This window comes from Beta vulgaris, chromosome 4 (assembly GCF_026745355.1).
Source record: "Beta vulgaris subsp. vulgaris cultivar EL10 chromosome 4, EL10.2, whole genome shotgun sequence".
NCBI classification, from domain to species: domain Eukaryota; kingdom Viridiplantae; phylum Streptophyta; class Magnoliopsida; order Caryophyllales; family Amaranthaceae; genus Beta; species Beta vulgaris.
Window position 1 is genome coordinate 54054305 of NC_079205.1, and position 12746 is coordinate 54067050.

At 35.1% G+C, this 12746-nt stretch overlaps 1 protein-coding gene across 1 annotated transcript; it reads right to left on the minus strand.

The window, feature by feature from the left end:
• Window positions 1–7900: 7900 nt before the first annotated feature.
• Window positions 7901–9795, minus strand: LOC104890769 (putative pentatricopeptide repeat-containing protein At1g12700, mitochondrial; the record flags this gene model as incomplete). The annotated part of the gene is given in 2 exon segments (XM_048641783.2): window positions 7901–9659; window positions 9661–9795. Coding segments are annotated over 2 exon segments (1479 nt in total), but the record flags the coding sequence as incomplete, so codon positions are not given.
• Window positions 9796–12746: the final 2951 nt, after the last annotated feature.

Below are 12746 nucleotides of genomic sequence, written 5' to 3' on the forward strand. Positions count from 1 at the left end.
CACATACGGCGAATACATAAATCGTTTAATAATTAGGAATTACTTTTCAAGGTTTTCTTCTTTAGTTACGTCAATAATAGGTTTATTTTTGCATTAACTTTTAAAATTTATGCATTTGAGTAGAACTATGTCTCATGAGATTTCTTTAGCAATGTTTGGTGTTTCGATATTGAACAAGAGGATACCTGATATTACGAGGCCACCATGTATAATAATCCTTAAACCTCGCCAGTAGGATGTGCCTGCAAGATGAACTCCACGCACGGGGTGGGTCCCCGTGGCGGAGCCTCCGACGCTCAAGTCAGTACCCAAAGATGGATCAATATCATAGAGAAAGTAGTGTGATTTATAGAGAGGGGAGATATCCCTTTACCTTGACCGTTACTCACCTATTTATAATAGTGACTTATTAGGTTAAAATAGAGTAAATAAGCCTCTTAAGGCCTACGGGCCATATAACGAGTTATTTCCAATAGAGGAATGAATATACTCGTATTGGGCCTATATGTTATTATTAAGGTAATAGGGAATAAAGACCGCTTTAGGTGGAGTCATTAATATTCCCATACAACTAGCCCCCAGGTCTAAGTTCAATTGAAGATGGAACTTGAGCTGGACACTTTATAATTTAGCTATGGAATGTGACTTGAGGCTTTATAATATATTACCATCTTTGTGGTCAGTGTTATAAAGATAATATGAGTTTGTACCATACCGTTGCACTTGGTTCCTTTTCGAGCCACAAGTTGCTAATCGGTCAATTGACAGTACATGGTGTCGAGCTTGTACCGTTGCACTTGCTACTTTTTAAATAACAAGTTGCTAATCAGTCAGCTGACAATACATGGATCCTTGTCGGAAGTTGCTAGGTTCCTTTTAGCTTGAATGAAAAGAATGTAGTTTAGCAATTAACAATAAAGTCACTTTGTTAACTTTACATTTCTATGATCATTTTGAGCAATTAATACTCAAACGTCTTTCTGACGATTTGTACTAGTTAGCCCCACTCTTGAGTTGTGTCAGGTTAAGAGTGACATCAATATTTTTTTTTTTTTTTTCATGAGGTAACATTTGTATGACTTTATCCAGCTATTATGATATACTTACTAGCCCCCCACTCTTAAGTTGAGTTGGAGTCGGCTTAAGAGTATATAGTCTAATAATATTTACAACGTATGCTATGAATATGAGTACGTACGCTCCTTTATTTGCACCATAAAGATATGCTATGGCGTAGTCATTATTCTTCACATAAGCATAATTGAAACAAAGCTAATAAACACTTGTTGTGAGGTGGACTTAGTCACACTCTTGTGGTATGTTCTTGCAAGTGAGCATATCATGTTTATTGAGTAGTTTGTGTCAGTTCAGACCTCTACTTATACTCAATTTAGATTTGGCCACTTTAATGCAGAGAACATTAGTTTATAGGACACATATTGAGAAATGTATGCAATTTCATAATGAGACATAATTTACGATCACAAAGATGATATAGGAAGAAATACTTAGCTCTGCTCCTCTAATGGGAGAAGTTGAGTCTGTGACCTGCCTTATTGAAATATATAGACCATACTCAAGCTCAAATAAAGAGCACAACTTCAAGAAATCATGAGCTTATCATATCTCCTCTTCTGCATTCGGAGGTCTGCATATATAGAAGACAAGTGTGCTCGGCTAAGGTTTGCGTGCACCATCCTCTGTGAATGTCTGTGGAATTTTAGGAGCAACAATTGTATATTATGCTTCTCACTCAACGGCGGATTAATATATCACTGACCGCTAGGTTTTGCTTCTCCTTAACAGCAGATCCACTAAGGTCGTAGACTGTTAACAAAGATAGTCAATTTGAATTTTGCTTCTCTTTAGCGGCAGATCCACTTAGGTCGTTGACCGCTAATAGAGATAGTCAATTTGAGGATGCTTCTCTCTAACGGCAGATCCACTTAGGTCGTTGATCGCTAATAGAGATAGTCAATTTGAGGTTTTCTTCTTTTTTAGCGGCAATCCACTTAGGTCGTAGACCGCTAATAAAGATAGTCAATTTTGAAGTTTGCTTCTCTCTAACGGCAGATCCACTTAGGTCGTAGACCGATAGAAAGATAGTCAATTTTGAAGTTTGCTTCTCTCTAACGGCAGATCCACTTAGGTCGTAGACCGATAGAGAGATAGTCAATTTGAGACTTGCTTCTTTTTTAGCGGCAGATCCACTTAGGTCGTAGACCGCTAATAAAGATAGTCAATTTTGAGGCCTCATTCTTCATTCAGAGTAGTGTGGAGACATGACTCGATTGCTTGATGATACATCTGCTCAAATAAAGAGCTTACTTGTTTGAAAAATGGAAGCTTTAAGTCCAACCTCCTTGTCCAATGACTAACTCTTGATCTTGCAACGATGACTCTGTTGTTAGATGTCCCCAATATATTTAGTTCATGCCCAAATAAAGAGCATTATAGTATATGAGCTGGAGTATATGTACCAATAGTAAAGTTGCTCATATTCGATGAGAGTGTTGTCAGCAACTTATTTTTCATTTCATAGGGTGAGAAAATCATATTTGGTCCCCTATGACCTTGATGTAAGAGATCTCCAGATTCATGAAATATGCATGTTTGCCTTTATTATGTAAACGTGTAGATATATCTCAAATAATGATGATCACTCGATGATATATAGGTCTGCTCAAATAAAGAGCTTCATGAGTGTGCAAAAGGAAGCTTCCAAGTTCAGCCTTGTTGGTGAATAACTCTTGATCTTGCAACGTCGACTCTGTTGATGGATGTCCCCGATAATATACTCACTTCAGCATGATTTGCCCAAATAAAGAGCATTATAGCATGTGAGCTAGAGTTTCTATACCAATAGTGAGGCATATTTGATGACGGAGTTGTCATTAGTAACTCTACTAAGTATATCCGTGAGTCAGCTCTTTAATTGTTGTCGGCAATAAGGTATGCAAACCATAGTATGAAAATACTTTCATCCCCTTGATTCTTGTCCACACACAAGGTTTCATTTAGAGAGAAGTTGTGTAGATGACCCAATTAATCAAGGTTTCCGCCTCAGCAAGAGTAATACGAAAGTGTGTATTTGCTTGTGAGAGTACACCACTTATGATCACAGAATGATAGCATTGTACAGCTGTAAAAACTCAATTAAACAGTCTGTAAAGCAGTCAGAGTGAACATTAGCTCAATAAGAGGAAAAAAGGAGCATACAACATTATGACTTTAATAAGGCATTTTGTCAAATACTTTGAGTGCATTACTAATACGTCTTCTGTACATCACATTGGTAAACTTAAGCCCAAGCTTAGATGATGATTACAACCAAAGCATATAATAGACAATATTTATCAATTTACGGTAGCACCCAATAATTTCAGGCACATAGATAGAATGTGATAATTTGTTGACTTGTAGGGATAAGAAAATACTTAGCTTATTGTTGAAGATGACGAGATGTTTGGCGACACTGAGTTGCTTTCATTTTGTGACGGCAACCTCAGCTGTACTTATTTGCTTCCCACTGCCGTAATCAGCTTTCTCCTCTATTTCTTATAACTTTTAGCAATAAGTTTGTCTAAGAGAGAGTGGGACAATATAAAGCTCGATGGTGCTTCTTAGGGATTGGTTTGATGCTTCTTAGGAATCAGTTTGATGCTTCTTCACATCTTATTCCTGAAATTGGTCTTATGCTAGTGGAGACTTTTGAACCACCATTATCCTTGCTTGAACTTGCAGTAGCTTTTTGCTTAAAAGGAGAATTAGAGATGGTCCACATTTGGCCGATCAAAAGGGGTGGTTCTACCTCTGTTCATATGTTGGATGGATGCATCTTTAACTGTCTTGCCCAAAATTATCAAATACAATGGTTATTCTATAGTATAGTAGATGAACTTGATTTCTCAAATCATCCTATCGTACATTAGCACGCATAATCACTAGCATATAGAAGATAGAAAGAGCATATAATGTTCTGATTTTATTGACGCATATTGTCGGACACTTTGTGAGCGTTATTAAGGTGTCCTTTCCTATATCACATTGAATGATAAATTTCACCCTAGATTGATAAGGTATATTTATTTGATTTAGACATACAATGATCTCACCATAGCAGACCAATAAGTCATTGTACACAATTTCAGTTTCCTAGATATATTCATATATATCAACAATAAGGGGAAAGATAGAAAAACTTATCTTTTCATTAAATTTGTGCCCTCTGTTTGTGAAGGTTCTGTTACTTGCTTTCTGTTTGAGAAGATTGTGATTCTTTATCTCAACATATCCGGCACAACTTGCGAAGGTCATGGCAGAAAATATCGGAGTCATACTACTCAAACGAAGTGTGCTGTTGCTATCCCTCTCTTCCCTTTTTTTTTTTATTTGAAGCAATAAATCACCTTGACACCATGTATAAATCATCGGGTATTTTGATTACATCATGACCCATCTTGAAATCCTGATGAAGTAGCAGTGATACTCATTTGTTTGTGTAGTAGGTGAAAAGCTCCACCTTTGTCAACGTTTGATATTTCCCATGGATCTCTATAGTTTTAATTGTAGCACCAATTGTTAATTGGGAATTTTGATAAAAGAATCAACGCAATACCTGATGCATATTTCTGAGGCTTGCCGCCATAAAAACTAGAGATTTTCACCAATATGCAGATGATAATAGATCGTTCATGATTTTTCAATCTTTGAGACTAGCTAATTTTGAGTGGTAAACCCGATAATTAATCACTAGTTCTGCCGTAGATTAACATCTAACAAGTTCGTTCATCCAGTGATCTCTCCACTCTACACTGTTCTTCCCCCGTGAGGTTCTAGGGCAATAGTTAATTATTGCCCCTCCTTCTAGCGCCAATTGTTTCGATATTGAACAAGAGGATACCTGATATTACGAGGCCACCATGTATAATAATCCTTAAACCTCGCCAGTAGGATGTGCCTGCAAGATGAACTCCACGCACGGGGTGGGTCCCCGTGGCGGAGCCTCCGACGCTCAAGTCAGTACCCAAAGATGGATCAATATCATAGAGAAAGTAGTGTGATTTATAGAGAGGGAGATATCCCTTTACCTTGACCGTTACTCACCTATTTATAATAGTGACTTATTAGGTTAAAATAGAGTAAATAAGCCTCTTAAGGCCTACGGGCCATATAACGAGTTATTTCCAATAGAGGAATGAATATACTCGTATTGGGCCTATATGTTATTATTAAGGTAATAGGGAATAAAGACCGCTTTAGGTGGAGTCATTAATATTCCCATACATTTGGTATATTATGATCGATTTTCATGAATTCTTGTTGTGGATGGATGAGTCAGTCGATGTACAGGAAGCCACAAAATTAATAATTTATTATCAGAAAAATGATAATTAGCTCATGTTGTTTATTCTTTGGGTTTTGTAATTTTAGATCCACATTATGTTTTCTAGATCTTTTTAACGTACGAGATGTGTTTAATCATATGTTTTAGCATTTACCAAACCAAATTTGTGTGATTGTTAAAATTCAAATCACATTTCATAATATGCTTGCATATTGTATGCATGTATATAAATTGTAATGCAAAGTATTTTCAACTAATTGTTTGGAAATATATAAAAAGCAAAATATAAAATATTAACTTTTTAATGTTTTTGGAAAATATTTTGCAACGTTGTGCTATCTGCATAATAGTTCAAAGTATACGATTTGACCAGTGATAGTGCATAGATGATAAACATTAGGCTGTTATTTTTTCCATAGACATTAGGGGTTTTACTTTAATTCAATTTGTCGAATCAATGATATGTTCTTGATATACTTCTTCAATTATAATAAATAGAATAAAAAAGGTGCTCTTGATAAAAAAAAACCTATATTTTAATAAGCAACACACCCTAGCCATCGTAACTCGCATTTTCTGTCTAGGTTCACTTGTTTGGTTTAATTTTAGGTGGTGATTCAATTTCGAGATAGAGATTCAACTTCAAGGTAGGTTAGTTCAATGTGAATTTTCGAGGAGGCTTGAATTTTGGGGGTGGTGGTCAACCAATTTAGGGAGTGGATAGTCGATTTTTAGGAGGTGGATTTTGGGAATGGCTTAATTTGGGAGGATGGCTCAATTTTAGGGGTGGTATTAATTGGTTAAGTGGTGTTGATGTGGTGTAGATGGGCTTTGTGGTGGCATTGATGGTTTGTGTCTTGGTGATGGTAAGGCGGTTGATTGATGGTGGTGGTGGTTGAGGTTGTTTTCCTTTCCCATTTGCCCTCTCATCCTAACTCTTAATCAAAGGCCTTAAATTAGCAAATCTTGTCTAAAAAATCATGTTAAACTCAATTGTAGAAATAAATTATTGTTATATAGAAAGCACCAGTATATAAAAAGAAATACCTAAATCAATTATATCTCGTTAATTCATATGAAATGGATATTTTGTGTAGCATGTGACACATCTCATTCTTTTATGCCTCTTTATTTGTAATTTTCTGATTTAAAATTCCTTTGTTTCTTCATTCACCTTCTTTTACATACAGTCATAATGGTTGGTAGTACAATTGAACGATAGTTATCAATGATTAATTGATTTGGATTCTATAATTAATGCATTGTCCTAAAAAGCATTTAGCCTATTGCTCATGCATCTATATACCGTAAATACGTTGATAGATTTAATTGCTAAATATTCTGTTAATTTTGAGTAGTACTGAGTACAATATTTGCTTTTATTTTTTCAATCTTTATTATATATTATCTCACATGCTTTTTTTAACTTTAAATTTTCATTGTCATATTGTGATAATATGGAGAATTCCAAATCTCTTATCTTTATTAATCCGTTATGTATGAGAAACAAATTTCACGAATCAATAAATGTTGTATAATTTCGAGGTAGACTATTGCTAAACTCTAAGCATCTACAACACTAAAGACAGCTTCAAGTAGATTCTAAGACTGCATACATTGGTTATGCACTTGACCTTTATGCTTTATGCATACATTGGTTAGGCCTGGAGGGTCTGATTCTTTTTTCCTTTTGTAATGAAAGATAACTTGCCAATAAAATACAATAACATTTACGCTTTAAATTGTTAGTAAACATAAGAATATTCCACACTAGTCAAGAGTCCAGAGATTCACAAGATTTTTGATACAAAGCCCAGCAAAAACCGAGCAGGCAAGCACCTGATAGTGAAAGATACTGAATTAGATGACATCTCTGAACCCTCGATGGAAACATTCATATCATCAGATCAGAGGTAATTGCACAAGATGGCAAGACCACGACAAACTAGTTTGGGATGATGAAGCTGGCTTCTTTAGTAATGTTGGTGTACATCAAAAAGAAAATTAATCAGAAACCTTCTACAAATAAAGGATCAAACTTCCATTATTGGAAACTTTTCCATTATCACAGTCTTCAGCCTGTACTTTTAATAGTGCTGGAATTCCTTCCGCTTGGCAATTAATGTCGTTCCAAAAGTTCAAAATCTTTCTACCAGGGAGCTGGAAAAAATTGTTACATGAAACTGTAAATGACAGAAAGTTTGATGTACCAAAATCACAAAAATTTGCTACTCTTAACCATTTGAAATAAAACAGTAGGATTTCAATGGTCGAGGCTATCACAACTATAACTGGAGACCTGTATGATTCAAAAAAAATATGGGACCTTGATTCATGGTTCACCATCATATTCTGCAATACCACATATTCAAACATAATATTTTTATCAAATATTAGTAAAAAGAATATGGTCAGGACTCGGGAGAGAGAAATATGGATAGTGCAAAAGTTAAAGCGGAATAACTATAAATAAATAAAGAAGGGAGTAATACTCTTAAGATAATTCAAAAATACATAAATAGATTGAGAGCTTTTCCTACCTGATTAGATCAACTTTCAGTGATGCACCAACATAGTGTTATTGAATTCAGAACACACATAAGCGTTTGGGTAAAAATAAATAACGGAATATTGTGGAAAAAGAACTACAGTTTGTTCGAAAATATAAACATCAAACAATATGAAGATGGTAATTTCTCTCTAGAATTGATATAGAACTGCATATCAACTATAAAATACATGAATGTAGTGTTAAATATTCATTTCGACTTCATAACAAATTCTATGAGCTTGCATATATCCTAGAATAGCTTGCTTGCGGTAGGAGTCTATAGGATTTGGCAGCAATGTTTGATGCCTACCTCCTCAAATAGAATGCTTACTTGAATACTTGAAGCAGATGGCAATAGGTCAACCAGTATTGAAACTGTGTCAACAATAGTTGCAATTTGCAATCATGTTACTCAAGTCATTTCAAGAACTTCCTAAGAAGATCCTTAGATGAATCACTCAAGTTACCAGACGACAATAGGCCAGCCAGTAACGAGAAAGTGTCAGCGTCGCCTTTGAATCCCTTGCTAACCATAAGATCACGATAATAACATGCATTTGATAAGTCATTGTTGAGAATATATCCTCTAATGATTGTATTATATGTGAATTCATCAGGGGAGCAACCATCATCCTCCATTTTCCTCAACAGTTGAATAGCTTCATCCATAAGGCCTTCCTTGGAGAAGCCTTTCATCAAAATTGTGTAGATTTTAACATCAGGTTCTATCCTTCTCGATACAAGATCCAAGAAGAATTTTGCAGCATCTTCAGGTTTCCCAGCCTCACACAAGCTGTCCATTAGGATACCGTATATGACAACAGTAGGCTTAACACCATTATTCTCCATTTCTTCAAGTAATGCCACTGCCTCATCAAGTAAAGCATTTTTGCATAAGCTATCAAGCAATGAAGCATATGTGACAACATCAGGAGTAATTCCATGACCTTGCATATCCTTGAACAATTTACGGGCAATTGGGAGTCTATTAACTTTGCATAGTCCATCGATGAGAGTGGTATAGGTAACAACATCAGGTGTCACCCCTTTCTGAAGTATACGTTGGAATGAGTTGAGGGGCCTGTCAATGTTTCTGGCCTTGCAATATCCATTAATGATAGTATTAAAACTTACAATATTAGGCTCACAACCATTTTGGGCCATAAGATCAAGTAGCTTTTCGGCATCCTCCATCTGACCACGCAAGCAATAACCATCAAGTAAAGCATTGTAAGTTATGACATTTGGCACCTCACCTCTCTCAATCATGTAGTCTAGAATAGCTTGTGCTTCATCAACATTACCATCTTTGCAAAACATGTCAACGAGCATGCTGAAGGTGATAACACTTGGTGCTATGTTACACTCCAACATCTGAGCTAGCATATCTTTAGCCTCGACCTTGAAGCCGGAGTTGTAGAGACCTCTAATCAAGGAGGTATAAGTGACAACATCAGGTATAATGCCCTCACTTTTCATGGCGGTGAACAGGTCGAGGCCCTCTTTCAACAGCCTATCCTTACAAAGACTATCAATAATGGTGCTATAGATGACAAGATTAGGCTTACAAATACCACATTGCATCTTCTTAAGCAAGTGAAGGGCAGCAGCATTGTCACCAATCTGACAAAGGCCTTTGAAAATAGCACCATAGGTAATAATGTTGGGTTGGAAACCTAGCTTAACAATTTGATCTAGCAATTGAAGAGCTTGAGGAAGCTTATCACAGTGGATAAAGCCATTGATTAAGGTGTTAAAGATAAACAATCACCATCAAAGGGTAACCAAGCTTAAGTCTTTTGGCGAGAAGAGAGAAGCCGAAATCAACACGGCCCAAATGGCAGTAACAATTGGTGAGAATACCCAATGAATACCAATTGGGTCGAACACCAGAGATTCAAGGTCTCTGATGAGAGAGATAATGGTGGAGTGAGGTTGAAGGTGTTTCAATTTGGACATGGCAGTGAAGAGTTGAGTGAAAACGATGATAGAAGGAAGAGGGCGCAAAGAGAGCATTTGATGGAAGAGAGAAAGGGGAAAATTGAGATTGGAAAACCCTAATTTGCAGTGTTCTCTAACTGATTGAAGAAACAAGTTACGATCTTGAATAACAGCATGAGTTACAATGGAGTAATAATTGCGTGAATGAAATTGAAAATGAAAAGCAGAAAAGAAAGGGGAAAGGGGATAATAAGAAGAAGAAGAAGAGAGACAGCAAGGAAGAAAGGTAGTACCAATTAATGGACGACTCAACCTCATTATCGTCTTCGCCAGAAATGAAATGCAATATAATCTTCACTTCTTTTCCAGCAACTGCAGATTAAGATGAAGATGAAGATGAATTTTGTTGTGGTTTCGAATATGAAAAGATTGGAGTACTGAAGAATGAGAGTAGAGAAGTGGAGTCTGAATATGGTCAAAGGGAGAATACATATGATGTGGCCAATCTGGCCATGTGGGGCCCACAACAAATACATGGTGCGTGGCTCAACCTCCTCAGAAAAAAACAACATACGATGTTCATGAGTTGCAATGGAGTAATAATGAAATTGAAAATGAAAAGCAGAAACAGAAAAGAAAGGGGAAAGGGGATAAGAAGAAGAAGAACTGAGACAACAAGAACAAGGAAAAAAGCTAGTACCAATTAATGGAAGAAAGTGTGCTTTGTGTTATACTGTCATTAATGTTTTATTTGCTAAAATCAGGGTAGTTATTATAGCATAAGCCTTTTTAAAAGTTATTACTCCCCTAAAACCCTTAAAAAGTTATTATACGTATCCTTTTATAGAATTTTTTACATTGAACAATTCATATCTTTTTCTTTTTGTATGCTTTTAGATTTAGTTTGTCGAATTTTTATGTATATTTGTAAGTAATTCATTTGGTTAGCCTCGGAAACATAAACAAATCGATCCTAGACCTGTGGGTCAAGGCCCATAACACAACCACCTCAAAACCAAATATCATAATCATACTATAGAATACTTTACTTGATTCCGAGACAAAAAATATTTTCTCAAATAAATACAAATTCCGAATTACTAATCAAATTACAATTTCATACTCAAACACTCGCTTAAGCATCACTATGAGCTTCCAAGATAAACCTGCAAATAACAAAAGAAAATACAAAACTAAAACAACACTAAAATGAGCGAAAAACTCAGTAACTTTACTTCAACCGTCAAAACGGTTTTAGTTCGCAAACATTTTTCATATTACTAACAAAATTGGTAATTTTTTGAAAAAAGATTTCATCCTTCAAATTATATAACTGGCATAGCTCAATCACTTAGCAAAAATCGTTAGCAAGTACATGTAGAAACTTTACAGAATATAACATAACATAATATGTGACTTTATATGGTATTAACTCATATCTGAATCATTTTCTTACACCAATACCTTGCCTAGTTTATAAGCTCGGCCAGCTAAAACAAATTCGAAACTCCTTTCTCATTGTCATACTAAAATCATATTTTTTTAAGAAAACATAAGTATTTCCAAACAATTTTAATAACAAAACAAAACATACTTTTATGATCAATCAATATAATTTCACAACTCAATACATACTCATACATCTATAATCATGGCCATTACTATAAAAGATATATAATATTAAAAATACAGTATACACACGGACATATAAATACATTTTACTGAACATAAATGTTACCTCAAACGAGATTCAATTTCCATATCTCACATAATCCACTTTAACCTTCCAACAATATTTGAATCCATAAATCTCCAAATGGCACGTGAGCTCCACATTTAGCCCCCTTCATCTTATTGAAAATACACTCACTATTAATAATTATTCTCTCCATTTAAATAAAGAAACTTAACTTAACACTTCATCATCAAGAAAACTAAACAACTAACTCAAAATTAGAAAATCATGGATTCTTAATGAGTTACCATTATCAAAATCCTTCTCAAGAATAAAATTTAGCTCTAACTGAAGTAATGAAAATAAGGCTCCAAATCAAAGTTTGAAATTGGTTAATTTCACAAGTGATACTCAAATTGTTATGTTAAAATCTGAAACTAACAAGGCTAAATTAGTTTAATATAACAACAGTAGTAAAGAAAAAACTGAAAAACTCGAAAAGGAGAAATGGAAGAGAGAGAAAGAGAGAGAGAGGGAAGGATATTGGCTTGAACTCTTCTATCATGACATCTTAGTCCAAGTAGGGAATAAACTAGGAGAATTTGTCAAGATTGACAATAGTACCCTAAAATATGAAGGCAAAAGATATGTTAACCTATGTGTATTAATTGATGTTGAAAGTCAACCCCTTGTTAGAATTTGGCTAGGGATTGTTTTTTCAAGAAATAGACTACTTGGAAGGATCTTGGCTTTGTCATAAATGCAATTAATTCGGCCATGGCAATAGTTGATATAATTGTTGTTTGATTGAATTATGATGATGACCTATAACAGTTGTCCTTAAATGGTTTTGTTGTTTTCTATTTTTGTAAGTTTCTTTGTCTTTTCTGGCTGTTGTATTAGGACTAGCTGGAGAAGTGAAATTGCAATATGAAAAAGCACGTCTTGCAGTCCTGCGTGAATACCTTTGAGTACCTTTGAGTTTCTTTCCTATATATATATACGCTTCAACCTCTGAAAGTTGTGACCTTTTTCTGCTTTAAGTCTTTAGATCTTCTAGAGTTATTGTGGAAAATAAACCTTGAGGAACCATATACTTCCTCCGTTTCGTTTTAAATGCAACAAATGGGTATTATTTGTGAGATATAAAATATTTATTGTTGCATTTAAAACGAAACGGAGGAAGTACATGCATCAAAAACTGAGCCTATATATATTAACTGAATAACTAG